The sequence below is a fragment of the Nicotiana tabacum genome, chromosome 3 (assembly GCF_000715075.1).
Source record: "Nicotiana tabacum cultivar K326 chromosome 3, ASM71507v2, whole genome shotgun sequence".
Lineage (NCBI taxonomy): Eukaryota > Viridiplantae > Streptophyta > Magnoliopsida > Solanales > Solanaceae > Nicotiana > Nicotiana tabacum.
In genome coordinates, this window is record NC_134082.1 from 13660343 (window position 1) to 13680547 (window position 20205).

The window sequence follows — 20205 nt, forward strand, 5'->3', positions numbered from 1 at the left end:
CCTGTTTTCAGCTGCTTGGTGATTTCTTCTTTAATCTTGTCACTGACATCAGTTTTGAACTTTCTCTGCTTTTGTTGAACTGGAGGACAATCAGGGTGAATTGGCAATTTATGCACCACTAGATCAACGCTTAATCCTGGCATGTCATCGTATGACCAAGCAAACACATCTTTAAATTCAACAAGGAGTTGAACTATCGCGTCTCGCGTTCTCTTGTCCGTGTGAATGCTAATTTTGGTCTCTTGGATTTCCTCAGGAGTTCCCAAATTAACTGGTTTAGTGTCATTCAGATTCGGCTTAGGTTTGTTCTCAAAGTGTTCCAATTCTCGATTTATTTCCTTAAAAGCCTCTTCTTCGTCGTATTCCATTTCTTGGTTCATTATTTCGCAGTTAGACCGCATGTTTGGATCCGGGCATGAAGTCCGCAAGCATGTCATGTTATTTAAAGCCGCATTATTAGAACTGAAAGAAATAAAATAGAAAAATAAAAAAATCAGAGAGAATAAATAAGATAAAAGATGAAATATTTATTTCATTTCATTGAATTTTGAAGATAATAGGGTTTACATCAGAATTTAAGGACAAAAAACTAAAAGGAAATCATTCGAGTTACACCCCAAAATAACTCGTGATGCAGAAAAGGTGGCAAGACTGGTCTACCAGGATTCCCACTTGATCGGAAACGGAGTAGCCTTCTAGTTTTGCAATTTGGCATCGGGCCCCATGTAAAGCACCTCAGCGGTGCTCGAGCCTTCTCCCGGCTGAACCATATGGGTTTCGTACATCATTTGCCTCATAACCTCACAGATTTCTTCAATTTCCTCGGTCGTGAAGGTCTCATCCTCTCTTTCTTCATTGTACTTGGGTTTGACGAATGTTTTGTAAAGATGGGGAATTGGCTGAGATAATACCCAACCATTGCTCTTCCGTTGGTTTGCCCACATTACGTCAGCTTCTTCGGCGTAAAAACCAATACCGAAGAACTTTTCGGCGGCAGGTAATGTGATAGGTTCGGTGATACCTTGCAATAATGCCCCGAGTCCCTTTCCCAGTTTATAACCATGCCTGATCATTTCCTTGGCAACCATAACTGACGCTTTTGAGAGAAAAGGTTGAGGGTAGGGGCTTCCTTCTTCGAATTGGTCTGCGACCACAACCTCGAAAACTTGATAGACTATGTGTTCACTACCCTCCTTAGCTTCGAGGCATGGAACCGGCGGGTCTCGATAAATTGAATGCTCATCCTCTCCGTGGACTATAATCTCTTGATTTTCATGTACAAATTTTACCATCTGGTGGAGAGTAGAAGGTATGGCTTCCGTCGCATGAATCCAGGGCCTTCCTAGAAGGAAATTGTAAGAAGTATCCATATCTAGGACCTGAAAGGTCACCTCAAAATCCACAGGTCCAATAGTCAAAATCAAATCGATCTCGCCTAGGGTGTCCCTTTTGATGCCGTCAAAGGCACGAACACATACGCTGTTGGGCCTGATTCTCCCTGTTTCGATCTTCATTCTTTGCAGAGTCGAAAGGGGACAGATATCCACTCCGGACCCGCCATCCAGCATGACCCTCTTCACATAGTACCCTTCACATTTAACTGTTAGGTGGAGGGCCTTGTTGTGAGCGGCCCCTTCCGGGGGCAGATCATTTTTGCTGAAGGAAATTTGATTGATCATGAAAAATCTTTCTGCCATCCTCTCTAGCTGTTCCACGGTAGTTTCAATTGGGACGTAAGCTTCATTGAGGGTCTTGATCAACACTTTTTGATGCTCAGTTGAATTCATCAATAGAGACCACAACGAGACCTGAGCGGGAGAGTTTCGGAGTTGATCAATTATCTCGTAGTCTGCAGTTTTCATTTTCCTGAAAAACTCTTTCGCTTCCTCGGCGCTAACCGGTTTCTTGAGTGGGAAACGCTTCTTTGTAGAATCATTCAACTCCTCCAGGTTGAGGTATTTCTCAGTTGGGTTAGTTTCATTAACTTCTCCCAGGATTTCTTTTCCTTTGTAGGTTACTACCGCCTTGTTATAATTCCATGGGACGGTAGTAGGATCCGTCATGGGCCTCTGCGGCGCGCGTCCAATAATCACGGGCTCATTCAGCCTTGGTGAAATTATTGGCCCCCGTTCCGCATAGGTCCCTTTGGGCACATACATCTTAGATCCTTTGTTCAGCTCAAACCTTCTTGGAGGGCTCAATGTCACTTGTCCTTTCTTCGAACCTTGGGGGACATAAAGGACAGTATCTTTCGAGGGTACTACCTCAATTTTTGTTTCCACTACTTTTTCTGTGTTTTGAGGAGGGTTTTTATTCTTCTTTTCCACCTTTTCTTGCTTTGCATACGTCTTGGGATCTTTCTCAATGTCGGCGATTGCAATGATGGCTTTCAAGACAGGATCAAACTCTTTATCTTCGCAGATCATCCCAATAATCGGTACATTGTTGTGAGCCGGTAACGGATTGTTGGTCACATTAGGAATGTCTTCGTCCTTTAACACTATTCGCTTTTGTTCTATGAGGTTTTCAATAACCCTTTTCAAAGTCCAACAGCTCTCAGTGTCATGTCCTTCCACTCCAGAATGATAGGCACATCGGGCACCAGGTTGGTAAGAGGGTGACTCTGGGTTTTGCCTATTTGGGGGTACGGGTTGTAACAAACCCATTTGGACTAATTTGGGGAAAAGGTTGGAATATGATTCACCAATAGGTGTGAAGTCCATTTTCCTGGGCGGCTCTCGAGTGCGGGCGTTGTAGGGGAGATTATTTTGTGGAGGTCGGGGATTATACTGAGCTTGGTGAGGAGGTTGATTTCTTGGAAATTGAGCTCGTTTTTGGTGAAATTGTTGTTGTGGCCTAATATATGGTTGTGCATTCATTACTGTGTAGGGCTGAAGGTTCATAGCATAGGCCGCATCTTGATGGGGGTAGTAGTGTTGCGGGGGTCTTTCAGAGAAATGAAATCTGGACGGATGGGGTTTTCTTACACTCGAAGTTGCCATTGTTGCTTTTTCCTTCTTCTTTCGGTTTGCTCCTCCTCCAGACCCGCCTTGGATTGCTTGGGAGGTGGCCCTTATAGCAGACTGACTCAAGATTCGCCCTGTTTTTAAACCATTTTCTACCATTTCACCAATTTTGATGGCTTCAGCAAACGGCTTTCCCATTGCAGACATCATGTTTTGATAATAATCAGCCTCCTGAGCTTGAAGGAAAACGATGACCATTTCTGTTTCATCCATGTGAGGTTTGACTCTGGATGTTTGTTCGCGCCATTTGACAGCATATTCTCGGAAGCTCTCCGAAGGCTTCTTCTTTAGATTTGACAATGAATTCCTGTCGGGGGCAATGTCGATGTTATATTGAAACTGCCTGACAAAATCCCTAGCCAAGTCGTCCCAAATGTGCCAACGAGATACTTCCTGATCATTATACCATTCAGAAGCAATGCCAGTCAAAGTTTCTCCAAAGTAAGCCATAAGAAGTTCTTCTTTTCCGCCCGCTCCCCGCAACTGGTTGCAGTACCTTTTGAGGTGGGCTATGGGGTCCCCATGCCCGTCATATTTCTCAAACTTTGGGGTTTTGAAACCCAAGGGCAGATGTACGTGTGGGAACATGCACAGGTCAGCGTAAGATACGCTTTTTTGCCCGCTCAGACCCTGTATATTTTTGAGAGTTTGCTCCATGCTTCTCATTTTTCTGGTCATTTCCTCTTGTTCAGGCGTTTTCTCGGCTTTCTCCTGTCCTGCGATAAACTCGTACCGAGACGGCTGAGGGTAAGCGTTGGTAGTGAACTGACTAGGTTCCAATGGAAGAGGTGGTGCTTGAAATGTGAAGGATGATGAATCGAAGTTAGGCCTGGGTAAGACAGGTTGTGCCGTGGATGAACAAGGTGGAGCAGTGAATATGTTTGAAACCGCTCCGGCAGCTAACACCTGGGGGCGAGACTCAGAAGGTGTTCCAGTAAAGTAGGTTGAGATGGTAGGAAATCCCAATGGGGTATTTGGATAATTTGTGGGGATGTTGGAGGTTCCACTTGCCCTAGGAAAAAGCTCAGGGAATCCAGGGATCGCACTTGGTGGCTCTTTTCCATTGGCCCAGGCGTCCCACATTTCCATCATGCGGAGACGCAGAATCCTATTTTCCTCAACAGTTGATGACTCAGAAGTTGGGATGACTGAGATTGAACTTTCCTCCGAAATAGGAATCGTTGGCAGAGGAATTTCTGAAGACATTTCGACACTTCCCTTCGACCTTGTGAAATATGTATGAGCAATTCCTCTTGATTTAGCGAAGGGTGGTTGAACGTTTCCTTTTGATCTCGTGAAGTATGTATGAGAGGCCAGATTACCACAAAACCAAACCACTTTTCTAGGAACCTGAACTTATCAGCAAACATGACGGTTAGTGTAAAACAAATAACAGACAGGTAATCTCACATTGGGGTGTGATGCACCTATACAGTCAGGGGAGTTTCTACATGCTTGCAACAAAGACATGTGTCATTCCGGCTTCTCCTTAGGCTTTTTTTTATCACCATTTTTCTTTCTTTGTTTTTTTTATTATTTTATTATTTGCAGTTAAAAAATGTGACCGGATCCGATGAGGATTGCCTACGTATCACGATGCCGCGTGAATCAGATCTTGCGTAGTTCGGGATAGAGGAGTGTAAAAGAAGCACACATTTTATTTCTTGAAGCAATCTATTACAACCAACATTTGAAAAAGGGGAAAATAAACAAACCTTGAAAACAAATGCAGACTCAAACAAACTAATGCACCCTGATGCGAAAAGACGGACAGAAGATGCTAAGATGCAGACTCGACCTATAAATACATCAAGGTTTCGAGAATTGGCGCCCGCGGGGCATCGTTCGGCCTCGCCGCGGTCTTAGGTGTGAGATCCCTTTCAAGTTGTTCCAGCTCATGCATGGTTTGCTTGACATACACCATCACTGCCGAGAGAACGGTAATGGTGGTCATGTTTTCACACCGTAGACATCTTCTGATGATGGCATGGGCAATGGTCCTGATCTTATCCCTGGTTCGCCTCTTCTCTTTGAGTAAGTGCTCTATTTGATCATTACGGGCTGTCAGAACCCGAGAATCCTGGAGGCATTGATTTTGCCACTGCCGAATTTCTACTTCCATTTGGGCTAAAAGCTTGCGACAATGTCTATTTTCAACTCCTAGGGTTCGGGTTTGCTCAAACGCTCTGTCCATCTTTTCCTTCAAATTGGAAATGGTTCGCTCGTGATCCCTTTCCAACTGCTGTAAGTGTCGATTACATTTTTCTGTCCTTCTTGCCCAGCGTGCCTCGAGCCCCGCTATGGTATTTTCTGACTCAGTCCGGCGCTCCCCAATTTCCGTCCTTAGAGCTTTTATCAATCGTTCATCCGACCGACTCCTTTGTTGGTTATCAGCATCTAACCTCATTTGATTTATCCGGGCCTTGAGCATCTCGTTTTCCTGAGCCAACTTGTTCTTTTCTCCCAGATCGGTAGCAACTTGCACATTGTGCTCATATTTTAGACATTCCACTTGTTGCTTCAACTTGCTGATTTCGGTACGATAACCTCTTTCTTTTGCCAACCAATCCCACTGCTTTTGCGATGATTCGGCGAAATTCAAGATGTGGGGTCTTTTAGCCGGCCTTTCGTGTTAGAGTTCTCTTTTGTACCATGCAAGGTAACCTGGCGCCATTTCACTTTTGGCCCGATCCTGCACACAAGTATCTGCTTTCAAATATTGACATTCGTTCCAGATCTGGCGGATTTTTGCTTCAGGAAATTGTCCGTCAGGGCTTATCTCAATTGTTTGAGCACTAAGATCTTCCTCGTGTGGCACTATTTGATATCTTCCGAGTTGTCTCAAGACTCGGCAGGGCGCGTAAGGTTGAATGCTCTTAAGTCCCATCAGTAGGAAATGAGTTCTAGTTGCTGGCATATACATGATCTCATCAACAGGCAACCATCCCAGTGTCCACTGTATTTGGCTGGCAGTAAGAGCTTGAAAGAATGAAGTCCATGCCATAACTCCTTTGGGTAGACTGATCTCTTTGGTTCTCGTGTAAAACTCTTCTATGCAAGTCTTCTCCGAAGAAACATGGCTCAAAAATTTGGAACGATGGCAGAGATGTTCAGTCATCCATATTTGTAGCAGCAAGTTACAACCTTCGAAGAAATTCCCTCCGGCTTTGCAGGCTGTGAGAGCTCGAAAGATATCGGATACCACCATAGGCGCGAGAGTACTGTCATTTTGAGTGAGCAAAGTACTGACGACCCCGGATATTTTCAGATCAATATTCCCATCTTTCCTCGGAAATACCAGAAGGCCCAAAAATGTTATCATGAAAGCCACCCGTCTGTGCTTATCCCACTTCTGACGACTTCCTTTGCTGCATAGCTTGTTAATCGGATTGTTGAATCCTCCTACATGACCATACCTGTCGTATATGAAACATGGATTACAGAAACCGGCGGCCAAATCTGGGTTATGGACCGTCCTGGGTATTTTTAGTGAGTCTAGAAATCGATGCACCGTGACAGCTCTTGGGGCGACCAGGTATCTTTGCCTTAATGGAAGTTCAGCATTTCCGATGTACCCAACCATTTCCTCCAGAGTTGGGGTGAGTTCAAAATCGGAGAAGTGGAAAACATTGTGCGTTGGGTCCCAGTAAGTGACCAAAGCTCTTATGATATCTCCCCGAGGCTGGATTTCCAGTAAACTCGTGAGACCTTTAAGATATTTCTTGACTTCACCTTGTCCTTCAAGACCTAGATCATTCCACCATAGCCGTAACTTGACAGGGATTTTAGTCATTATCGAAAAGTGCTCATTTTGCATTGTGCTCATCCTGCACATTTATTAAGGTGATTATGCCAACGAAAAACTTTTATTAGACTCAAAAAACATAAAACTATCTATTTTTTTATTTTTTTTTATTTTTTTTTTAAAAAGAAAAGATTTTGTTTCCAAAATAATGGACTCGGTTTTCAAATGCGGCCTTTTAGTACTTCGGGAACGAAGATTTTAAGGCTGCGAGGATCAACCGGTCAAAAATAAAACGATGACCAAAGATGACCGTTTATGCAATGTCAGCCTTCCGCCGTCCTTTTCGGGAACATTCGGCTGTTTTTGACAACAAAAACATCACTTGATTTTTTTTTTTAGAATGGTGACACGACATTGGGAACATGGCCTCACAGAGCCTCGGGGACGAGGATTCCAAGGCTGTCAGGCAAATTGGTCAAAGTTCAAAATGACAAAAAAAATGGTTGTTTGTGCAAAGTCAGCCTTCCGGCGTCCTTTTCGGGAATATTCGGCTATTCTTGACAAAACAACATCACCCTACTCATTTATGATGATGTTAAAAAAAAAAATTCTAGACATTTTGGCTATTTCTGAAAAAGGGGAGGTTGGACCCGATGAGGGTTGCCTACGTATCTCACATCCGGTGCGAATCAAACCGGCGTAGTACGGTCAATAAGGCGTAGAGTACAAATAAACTAAACTCCTTCTGACTACAATCTTTTAAAGGGAAAAAGTATTTTTCTGGAAATTTTTTTTTTTCGTTTTTTTTTATTTATTTTTTTAAAAAAGGAAATATTTATGAATTTTAAACTTCTTTTCACCCTTTTTTTTTAAAAAAAAATTCGAAAAATCTTTTTTAAAACGGAACAAATACCCTTTTTTTTTGAGTTTTGAATTTTCTCCCTTTTTTTTTACTTTTAAATAAATACCCGTTTTGGATTTTGAAAGTGATTAAAAGGAATTTTTTTTATTGTTTTTTTTATATATAAATCAAACTAAAAGACAAATTTTGTTTTCACTTTGTTTTCTTTTTTTTTTAGAAAATTCCGGTGAGGTTTTGACACTACTTGGACATTGGTTTTATCTTTTCCAAAAAAAAGTAATTATCTCCCTACGCTGCTATTTTTCTCTTTCCCTTTTTTTGATTTTTTTTTAGAAACCGGTCAGCACGCAGATCTGAAACAAATAAATGCGCCAACAAACGGGATGTAGCAGGATGGTCTTTTCATTTCAGGTTGCCTGTCCTAGACGGACCCAACCCCTGTGTTGAGTCCCCTACGTCAAATGCAACATGATGCAAATAAGCGTTCCTACTAGGGACCCGACATGAGGTTTCGTTATACTAGGTTTATAACCTGGGTATATGTTCGAGACTGTGTACCCGAGCGGACAACTCGAGTCGAGGAGGGGGCTACGTATCGGGGACCCGCGAGATCGTCCGGCTTTGTAACTTGTCCGGCCTCTTTCTTATTTCAGGTATTGACACTAACAGAATGGGGAGTCTCGACCAGCGAGCTTCTCCCCGGAGGTAAGAAGAGAGGGGTTTCGGCACAATTTATATACAGTTCAGATAATATCAAAGCGGTAAAAGACAACATTTAGCACGTTATGCCAAAACATGTAATAAAGATCAGATGATAAAGCCAAATATAACAATTATTCTAAGCTCGAATTCTTAAACCCTGAACCAGTGGTTCTGGGCCCAGCTCCCCAGCAGAGTCGCCAGAGCTGTCACACCTCCTTTTTGCGCGCCCGCCCCGAAGGGTTGAATGCGCGAGGGAGTTTTTCCAATTTAAGTGACAATATTCGAAATGGGATTATTTATTTAATTCAGAGTCGCCACTTGGGAAAGGTTTGGCTTTTGGTGTCCCAAGTCACCGGTTTATCTTGAATCCCAAATCGAGGAAAATATTCGACTTTTCAAATGAAGTCTACGAACCAGAAATTCTAAGTAAGGAATTCTGTTGACCCGAGGGAAGGTGTTAGGCACCCTCGAATCCCGTGGTTCTAGCACGGTCGCTTAAATTGTTATAATGGCTAGATATCTGATTTATTACATGTTATTACTTATGTGCTTTCATTAAGCTTAAAATCGCTTTTATTATTATTTATTTTTTATGGAATTGCAACATTGTAAAAATGCATTTCGAACCACGTCACAATCAATGCTCCCATGGTTGTTAATACATTCCGACTCCGTTGAGATTTGGATTTGGGTCACATAAATGCGCACCCGAATTTAAGAAGGTAAGATTATTAAAATGCACGCCTGAAGCAATTATCGTATTATTATTTCTGGGTAAGGCCGTGGAATTTTGCTAAACGGCTCATCCCGAAGTCTAAGTAATTTTAATTAAACATTTATCGAGGGCCCCGCAATTTGTGTGTTTTATTTGGCGAGGCTCATCTCATTTATTTTTATTAGGATAATCCCAAAGTGCCTACATTTTCTATTAAAATTGTCTCTACAAAAATGAAAGAGAAAAGGTCTTAATTTATTTACATGCTTGAGTTATTATAGTTGAGTTTCGAATATGATTCGTAAATTCTGAAAAAATGATACAAGCAAGGCAGTCTGTTGCCAGTACGGGCACATGCTCACGTATTACTACCTAATTATATTATACTAGGCATGTTCTCAGTTTGTCAAATTAAAAAAAAACTTGGCAATCTAATTTTAATCCTAAAACAATTACATGCTGGAATTAACCAATATTATTTAACTAAACAATTTTCTTACAAGTTCCGAAACGGTCTATTCGTTTGATTTTTAACTTAGACGGACTTACTACACCATTTATTTATTTACTTGGCAATCTAATTTTAATCTAAAACAATTATATGCTGGAATTAACCAATATTATTTAACTAAACAATTTTCTTACAAGTTCCGAAATGGTCTATTCGTTTGATTTTTAACTTAGACGGAGTTACTACACCATTTAATTATTTTTAAGCAATATATAGATAGTTCATCCGTTAAGCTATCTTTGGATGTTCCACTATATATACATTAAATAGCTACATGATTCCGATTTTTGTAAGCTAAATAATTTATATATACAAATAAAATTAAGAATATAATTCAAAATAAATTTAGAACTTCAATTCTTCATTTTTCGTATTCATGCTTCCTGTTTCAGTTTACAACAATCAGCGTGTCAGTTGTGTACCTGATATTGGAAGCAAAAGAAAAGTGAGAGATCAGCAGAAATTCAGTAGCATACAACAACAGCAATCCCAGCAACTAGTAACAACCAGCGACGAGAAACTTAGTGACATATTTTAAAATCAAGACAAAATCCGGAAACAACAACAACCAACGGACAGAAGCAAAGGGAAACTTTTCAGATTTTTGAAAGACTAGTTAGTGTTTAACCCTTAATTTCTCAATCCGTATCTCAGAATATTTGGACTATATATCAGGTGTATATTCTTCTTCTTTTGAATTTCCAGAATGTTTTTCTTTTTGTTTTTCTAAAGTCTTAGTATTTTTTTTTCGGAATTTTCTCTCTTAAATTTTTTCCTCCTCTCAAATCTGATTCAAGACCTCTCTATATATCCCCCAACCCATAAATCTTTTAATCAATTAAAATCAACCCATTTTCTCTACCAAACCCATTATCTTCCCACTCATCCCCATTACATTAAATAAATATATCAGACCACCCCATTATATTTTGTCCCCCATGCCTAACATAAATAAATACAAGATTCCCCCCACTAATTTTTGTCTTGTCCCCCCTTTATATTAAATAACCATATCACAACCCATCCCATTTCATTTGTCCCCCATGCTTCAAATAAACAATTACAAAATGTACAATTCCTAAACTACCCCTCCGACCTTATTACAAATTACTATTTTACCCCCGAACGTACTACAAATTACCAAACTACCCCATCAGCTATAACACATCAATTAATCAAACTTAACCAAAATATAGACAATATGATTAATTTCTAACAATGTTCAAACAACAAATTTCATGAACATGATTTCTTCAACATTTTAACAACAAACCACATGAACATGATTTCAACAACATTTCAACAACAAATCACATGAACACAAATTGAACAACAAAGAACAACTAAAATTTGATTGAACAATATTTTTAGCAACAACAAACCTATTTTCGGATTTAAACAACAACAACAATCAAACAAGTATATTTAGATTTCTAAATTCAATAATATTGAACTCAAAATCAACCATAACAACATTACAACCAACAATTCCTATATCAAACTTAAACAAGATTATGAGACAAATTCAAGAGATAATCATAAATGATAAACAAAAAAAAATCAAACTATACAAATTTCGGATTCAAGATCAACAAACATAATATGAACATGAATTAAATCTAAAAATAAAAATGACGGATTCAAATGATTAAAACCAACATACTTCCCTTATTACAACTAAATTCTTTTAGGCAAATGACAAAACAAAACCTAAGAAGAAACAATTATGAATTTAAACTTGAACTTAACAATATTAACAATTTCCGGAAAATACATAAAATACATTAAACAAATTGAAGAAACAATTAATTAAACTTCAATTTGTATCTAACTAATATTAAACTAACAAATATTCACTTAAACAATAATACAAACATGAAATAAACATGAAAATAACTAATTAAACTTCTATTTTGAAATCTGAAAATTAATTCAATCAAACACATGAACACACTAGAAAATTATTTCAACAATGAACAACGAACAAGACAAGAATTGAATCATTTAACGAGTTTGGATTCGGAAAATATCAAATAAAAATATGGACAAAAATAAAACTTAGAACAACTAACCGTAAATGACCAACGACAAACATCGAATGAACTCTAAATGAAACCAACGAAACTTTGACATAACGAAGAAGACGAAGCAAGAGCCGAAGCATGGAACGTGAAGCAGCAGCAACGGCAGCAACAACGACGACCCAGCTCCGGCGAACCAGCAACGGTAGCAGCAACACTATGGAGGAGACATACCTAGCTGCCACGACGAGGCAGGAGAAGCAACGGCGCCGGTGGGGTTTGAACGATGAAGCAGCAGCTGCGCCGGTGGGGTTTGGACGATGAAGCAGCAGAAGTTGACGCGGAATCAGCTGCCATGGAAGCGAGCGGTCGACGAAGGCAATGGCGGACTGCTTGGTGGAGCTGGGCAGCCATGGATGTCGAGCTCAAGCTCGAGCTTGACGAAGGACGAAGAAGATGAAGTGACGACGCAGAGACAGCTGCGCGGACAGCAGTAGCTATGGTTCTTGGGGTCGTTTGGTCATGATGAACTGTTTGTTGATGGTGTTTGGACGAGAGGGAGTGGGGTCAAGGGCAGCCATGGTTGTGCTTTGGAGTTTTGAGGAAGAAGAAGGAGAATAGGGGGGGATGCTTTAGGCATTTTTAGGGTTTTCTTACTCTTTTTTTTTGTTTTATTTTGTTTGTACAATAATAGGGGTGTTGGGTTATGGACTGGGTCGACCCAGTTCGAAATGGACTGGGTCATAGGGAAGGTTGGACCATTTTTTGGGCCTGTGGCTTGAAATCGAAGAAGAGGCCCAATTCCTACTTTCTTTATATTTTCGCTCTCTTTTCTTCTTTTATTTTCTAAAACTAAATTATAAAATACTTAAACTATTATTAAGAACTAAATTAAGTCATAAAAGCGCAAATTAACTCCCAACATCAATTAACGCACAATTAAATAATAATTAAGCATAAAATTGTATATTTGGACATTAAATGCTAAAAATGCAAACGATGCCTATTTTTGTAATTTTTTTTAATTTTTGTAAAACACATCTAATTATTAACAATTGTGGAATTAAATCCTATATGCAAAATGCGACATGTTTTTTGTATTTTTATTAATTTAGCAAATAAACACGCACAGACAAATACAAATAATTATTCAAAATATCACAAAAATTGCACACCAAAGAGAAAATCATTTTTTTTAATTTTTTTTTATTTTTGTAATTCTCATATAGGGCAAAAATCACGTGCTTACAATGGGATGAATCGCTTATGGCGTTGGAGATATATTGAATACCAATGAACCATTTGGTGAAAAACTAATGGCTTGGAAGGTGATTTATGTCAAGTACTATATATCAATAGTTATAAAATCGATGAAAGCAAGGACTGTAAAAACTAGCTTGGCAAAATTATACTTATGGACTCAAATTAAAAATATTTAACTGACAAGAAATATAAAGTAACAACAGGTCTTTAGTAACTGCTTGCTTCGTGTCAAAAACGAAAAAGAGCATGTAATAAAAGATGATTTGGTTCTTTCGTAACACTTGGTTATCAATCGCAATTGTAATAGTAGTGCATTTAATAAGAAAAATATTTCTATCAATAGATTAAAATGTAATTTATCCAAATTACATGATAGAAATTAAAAGCTATCTTAGCTAGCAGAAATGAATATATTGATCAACTAAATAAAAGGTTGATTGCAAAATTTTATGGTAAAAATAAGATATTTTTCAGTTTTTGACTCAGCAAAATATGATACAAATAATTACTACCATGAAGAATACGTAAATACTTTAATACCAAATGGCCTTATACCACACAAATTTGTTGTCAAGTTTATTTTTTCTTATGTATATCAGTGTCACCATATATGTAATACATTAAGTTAAAATTGATCCTTCGTTACATATAAATTGATTTGAAGAAAACTATGCTCGTCATGCTAATGAAAATCTTAGATCCATTGAATAACTTATGTAATAGCACATAGATTGTATATAGAAGTTTTGACAATAACGTCATACATGCAAAAATTATGATGCCGGTCAATGTATTTCTAAGTATATTTTTATTTCTGAATTCAACTTTCATCTTCCGAAACTAGAGAATATCCATTTAAATTTGTGTGAAAATAATTTTCGGTATGTTTATGTTGTGCAATTAAATAAATAAAGCACAAGGACAAACATCCTAAATATTGGACTGTATTTATCGCAATATATTTTTTTGCACTAAAAAAAATTATCAATATCGACAATAAGAGTTATGGTTACGGCAGAGCAACCAAAGTATTACAAGGAAACATACGCAAAAATATCATCTACAAAGAAGTGTTCGGTAAGATACCACCAAGTTAAATACTTTTAAACTATAATACGTAATTAACTAACACGACTAAATTGATGTAAGTTCTGATGATTTCCTTTTATTTTGAATTCACGTATTATGCTAATGTAATGATATTTTTCAGTTTTTAGATGATTTAAATGGTTAAAAACCATCGTGTATCATTATTAACGTGCAACGCACGTTCATAGATACTAGTTGTTATAAAAGCACGAATGTTGAAACGCTAAATGTTAAACGACAAAAATGTCCCGTAAATATTGACCAATTTATACCCTTTAAAATTGAATTATTTCTCCAACAAAAAAATAGAATATGGGATAAAATTGTAACATTTGGTGCCTAAAATATAGGAGTTTGAAACCAACTAAAACTAGAAAATTCAAAATCATAAAAATAACATGAATTAAGTTATAGTGCCTAAAATAATGGAATTGTTACTAATTAATAATAGAAGTTCTTAAAGTCACGTGTCGATAGAAAACAAGAAGAAAAATTTCTTAAGCCACAATATAACGTAATATTCCAATGCCGCTCTAACTCCTTGTTTAAAGGTATAAAAAATACCTAAATAAAAAAATAGAGTAAGTTTAAACGTAGAGAACATATAATTAGCAACCTATCTTGTTTTAGCTTCAAAATCAGAGGTAGTATTTAAATAGAATTCGATTTTTCATTATACCAAAATAATCTATGAATTTATGTAGGATTAAAAAAATAAGGGTAAATTATTATGATGAGGACATTAGTTCTTTTTTCCCCAAAGATGTGTCCTTTTAATTTAAATATTGACCAACTTTTATACCCTTCAAATTTAAACTATTTCTTCAAAAATAAAATGAAATATGGGATATAACGTTTGATTTGGTAGAATGATGATCTTTTAATATATACGCTAATTTGCAATTCAGAAACCCTAAATCTCAATTGATGACTACTCATAATAAACCAATTACTTTAACAAATATATATATATATATATATATATATATATATATATATATATATATACACACACTAAATTACATCTCAATGTTCTGTATGACGATTGATTTAAACATACTAAAGAATTTTGATATGCGCAAGCATACTTGTGTATGGACACATGATAAATCCTGTGCTTTCTAAGAGATTGGATTAATAAGAATTTGAGTTGAATAATTTCTAGCGAAAACTTTTATATATCATGACTTCTTCCGTATAATCACACAAATTATTTTCAATGTGTGGCTAGGAAATTAAAATGTTTAAACATAAAAATGTGTAATACTTGAAATAGAATAACGTCCAAATAAAAAAAGTTGATGAAAGACAACAGTGATTAAATGACTTTTAAGCTTTGTTTTCTCCATTATGATCAATATATCTTTATCTTGAGATATATATATAAGGCTTAACTAAAACTAATCATAACTTCACATAAAATAGCAAATAATAATGCATTTTAAAGTTATTTTACAACTTTAATCACATAACTTTGTAATTCCAGAATATTTAGTTTCAATTTTTCGTCTTATATTATGTCAAAACATTATTCATGACTTGGTTTTGTACGATATATTGTATTTTTTTTATCTTAAGGAACTAATTTCATACTGTATACATATTCAATAGTACATATAATTAAAAGCTTATTACTGTCAGTATGCATTTCTCGTGCAACGCATGAACATAGAGACTAGTACTATATTAAAAGTACGAATACCCTTAGCGAAATGTCGTTCCCCTTTTTTACCCTTTAAAAATGAATTTCATATTGGACAAAATTGTAACTTGAGTTATTTTCCTAATATTTAGGACTTTAAAATCAAATAAAATTTTACATCTTAAATCTTTCCTTGTTAACTACTATGTAGAAAGTCCTATATTTAGGACTTTAAAATTAATTATAATCTTATATTGAATAAAATTACAACACTTATAATTCAGAATTGTCTTATATTTAGGACAATTCCTTCAAATTAAATTTTAGCTGCTCTTTTTCGTTAGTACGTAGTATACCAAATTCTTAACTGAAAAATAGAATTTTTCCATCACTGCAATTTTAGGTTTGAAATTTTTATATCTTTAACTTTCACATTTTCATGGTGCAATTGTATCTCTTTGTTTAGCATCATTAAATTGTTAGTGTCCGTTTGGACGCATCTGATTATTAAGGATCAATATTAACTTCTCTTCTTCTTATAGCCGATGTTTAATATCTCTGGTGCATTCTCTTTAAGTTTTTTTCCTTAGTAAAATATCGTTCGTCTTTTTACCATTTTAAACTAATTTTACATCACATAAAAGTGCAAATTAATAACTTTTTTAATATTTAAGACTTTGAAATCCGCTAAAATTTGGTATTAAATCTTTTCTTATTTGAACTATGTAAAAACTCCTAATATTTAGGTTATATAAATTTATTCCTTAAATCTTTAAATATTAAAGTTTACTATACAATGTGAACCACACATATAAACACATTAGGACGAGTAAGAAAATATCTTTAAATAAATGACATGCCTAAATTAAAAATAATAATAATTATAGTAATAATAAATACTACAGTATACTTATAACTTTTTATTTATATATTGTAATATATGCCCATATTAAATCACAAATCCAATTATAATATTCGACAAGTGAAGCATAGATAAGATACTCAAATTTATATATTGAGATTAGCAATAAATCGTATTGTTATTTATAAGAAACTTAAGACTGTTTAAAGTATAACTTTCTCCATAATTCTTTTAAATTTATATTATTTAAATAATATAGAAGTCAAATAATAATATCCATTGATTTTTTTTAAATTTTTTTTTATAAGAATTCACGTGCAACGCGCGTACTCTAAGACTAGTACTATATTAAAAGCATGAAAACTATTTGCGAGATGGCGTTCGTCTTTTTACCCTTTAAAAATAGATTTTACACTAGACAAAATAGTCATTTAATTATTTTTCTACTATTTAGGAATAGTCATTTAATTATTTTTTCTTATTTGATTTATGTGAAACGTCTTAATAATTTGGAGTTAGACTCAAATTCAACTGAAAATTTTATTTTAAATGATTTTTTCTTACTTGACCAACTTTTACGGAGTATATGAACTTCAGAAGTACTTTTGGAGTTAAATACGTGGCAATTAAAGTTTTCTCATTCCTAGCCTCGAAGACTATGATTATAAGTCGTTTTCCCTCCAAATATTACCAATAATCGATTACCTATAAATCATGATACATCAACAGAACGTTCATTTTTTCTTTTAATTTTTTAAGAATTTGATTTAATTTTAAGCATAGATTTCTAAAAGTTTCAACTAACATGACAATATTAATTTAAAAAACAAATTAAAGTACAATAATACTATGTAAAAATGTAACTACAGCTAATATTTTAAACTTTAGATAAACTAATATATTTAAAATTTTAAAATGGCTATAAAAAATTTTCCCCCTATTTTGAAAATTTATCATTAGCACTTTGAACTCTTAAAATTTCAAAGTCGTCAGTGGAACTCTTGAATGTTTCAATAAGGGGATTTAGATTTAAACCAATGTGAATATAAACAAATTATTTTTTACATAAGAAAATCTTTGCTTAGCTTATAACCTATTATTTTGATGAACTTTTAATGAACATATAAGAATACTTGAGTTGCAAAGAGCAAATTCTGTATCATGTTAAAACCAAATATATAAATATGATTTTATAAAGAGATGTTAGGTGACATGCAATACATAACGTATTTGTATCTTATATAATAAGATATCCATAGCTATAAATATTATATAACTAACTCAACTAAATTCATCATTGAGAAGATATTGCGTTTAGCTATTGTTCAATTGTATACGGTCAAAATCGCATGCCTCCGATTTACAGGCTCGACGGTCCGCTCTAGGCCCGAGTCCGGGGGAGGTTGAGTTCGAGACCAGTGGACCATACTCGAGCTCGAAGACAGAGTGCAATGTTCTGAGATAGGAGTTCGAGGAATATCAAGGTCAAGCATGCTCGACCCCGAAATAGTACCGTTATGGATTTGTACCAGAATGAGCTAGATTCCTGCCACGTCTCCAAAGTCATGGCACAAATCTCGAAATAGGGTTGTACGATTCCGTACTAAGCGGTTAGACAGTTGTACCAAGAATATTCCTTACTGTAAATAGAAATATTCCTTATTTAAGGTTCCCCTATTATATAAAGGGGACTTCAATCATTTGTAAGCTGATCAGATCATTGAGAAAAGAATATACTCTCTACTTTTTGCCTACTATTCATTAGAATTGTCCTTTAGCTTTATTGTTCTTACTTTGCTTTTTCTACTTAATTTTTCTTATTGCCCTAAGACACCTCGAGGTCACTGCTGTTAAGTAACATTTATTTGATTCACTTCTATCTTTTATTTTTACTTCATATTTCTTGATTATTAATTGGTATTGAACTAAATTACATATCTTTAAAACCATTAATCAAATTTAATTGTTACTCGTATTTTCGAGGTAAATAGTTTGGCGCTCACCATAGGCTACAAATAATAGTGATTATATCTTTACTGATTCTCGTTACACACGTTGCTTTTACACTTTTTCTTGTCAAGATTTTTTGATTTGCGGGCTGAAACATGTCAACAAAACGCACCCATTCATGACAACGAAGGTCTTGGAGAAAACAACAACGTAGGAGTCAGTGTACCACCGATAAACCCAGGGGAAGTGCCACATGTCGAACCTGTTGACGTTAGTTCATACATTGCTTTGAATGCAGATCTAGGCGCAGACCTCGAAAGAGATATACGCAGGGAAGCCCGGTCCGGTGGCCAAAGAACACAAGGAATGGGAGAAGGGGAAATTAGCCTCCTAGTGATATTCGAGATGCTGCAAGCTCAGAAAATCGCCATCGCTCAACTTCAGAGTCAGAATAGAACTCCAAACACAGTCGAACCAGTAAACACTCGGCGTACTGTACTACCATTAGAAAGGCCCGATAAAGTGGCTCAGGGACTGACCCCACGATTATGAGGATGCTCGAAGAACTTACTAAGAGGATCGAGTCCGGGAAGAAGAAAATTGAAGATAATGACAAAAAGGTGGAAACTTATAACTCCTGGGTAGACCAGATATCGGGGGAACCTCCAGTTTTGAAAGGTCTAGACACCAAAAAGTTCATACAAAAACCATTCCCCCCCAGTGCGGCTCCGATGCCCATTCCGAAGAAGTTTCGCATGCCTGATATACTCAAATATAACGGGACAATCGACCCTAACTAGCATATAATTTCATACACTTGTGGGATTAAAGGAAATGACTTGAATGACAATGAAATCGAGTCAGTTTTGTTGAAAATATTCGGGGAAACACTATCAAAGGAAGCCATGATTTGGTATCACAACTTAGCTCCTAACTCTATTGATTCATTTTCTATGTTAGCAGATGCCTTCGTCAAAGCACACGCCGGGGCCATAAAGGTGGCCACGAGAAAATTGGACGTCTTCAAAGTAAAGCAAAGGAACGATAAGATGCTAAGGGAGTTCGTGTCCCGGTTTCAGATGGAAAGAATGGAATTACCACCGGTCTTCGATGACTGGGCAGTACAGGCCTTTATGCAAGGTCTGAATGAAAGGAGCTCGATCGCGTCTCGACAGTTGAAGCAAAACTTGATTGAATATCCAGATGTGACATGGTCAGATGTGCACAATCGTTACCAGTCAAAGATCAGGGTCGAGGACGACCAGTTGGGAGCCCCCTCGGTTTCAGTTCATCCTAACAGATTCATAGCCAAGCCCCAGAGGGACATAGATCAGGAATCGAGATTCAACAAAGAACGATATCAGCCATATGCCGATCAAAGGAACAGCGGCCCGAGCCGCAACACTCCTCAGAACGATCGGAGAAACGATTGAGGTCAAAGTTCTCGGGGACTCATGAGTAAAATTCGATAAGCACACCAACCCCGCCGAGGCCCCTCGATTATCAGAATACAACTTCAGCATAGATGCATCAGGGATTGTCTCAGCTATTGGAAGAATTAAAGACACCAAGTGGCCCAAGCCAATATAGACCGATCCTTCTCAAAGAAACCCGAACTTTGTGTGCAAGTATCATGGCACACATGGTCATCGGATAGAAGATTGCAGACAGCTACGGGAAGAAGTGGCTCGTTTATTTAACGAGGGTCACCTTCGAGAATTCCTAAGTGATCGGGCTAAAAATCACCTCAGGGAGAGAGATGCAAGGAAAAACGAACAAGCAGAACCACAACATGTAATCCACATGATCATTGGAGG

General features: G+C 36.6%; 1 protein-coding gene across 1 annotated transcript; it reads right to left on the reverse strand.

Moving 5' to 3' along the window:
• Positions 1–695: 695 nt before the first annotated feature.
• LOC142175694 (uncharacterized) lies at positions 696–2723 on the reverse strand. The gene is made up of 2 exons (XM_075242673.1): positions 1479–2723; positions 696–1379 (listed from the first exon to the last, which is right to left on the reverse strand). The coding sequence occupies exons 1-2, from the start codon at positions 2721–2723 to the stop codon at positions 696–698; spliced, it is 1929 nt and encodes a 642-aa protein (XP_075098774.1).
• Positions 2724–20205: the final 17482 nt, after the last annotated feature.

Bases quoted from the DNA above. Each gene is read 5' to 3' on its own strand.
- LOC142175694 (XM_075242673.1), bottom strand. From the start codon at position 2,723: ATGGACTTCACACCTATTGGTGAATCATATTCCAACCTTTTCCCCAAA. The intron at 1,380-1,478 runs GTATGTGTTCGT...GTGACCTTTCAG, and splicing joins GGAGAATCAGGCCCAACAGC to GTCCTAGATATGGATACTTC.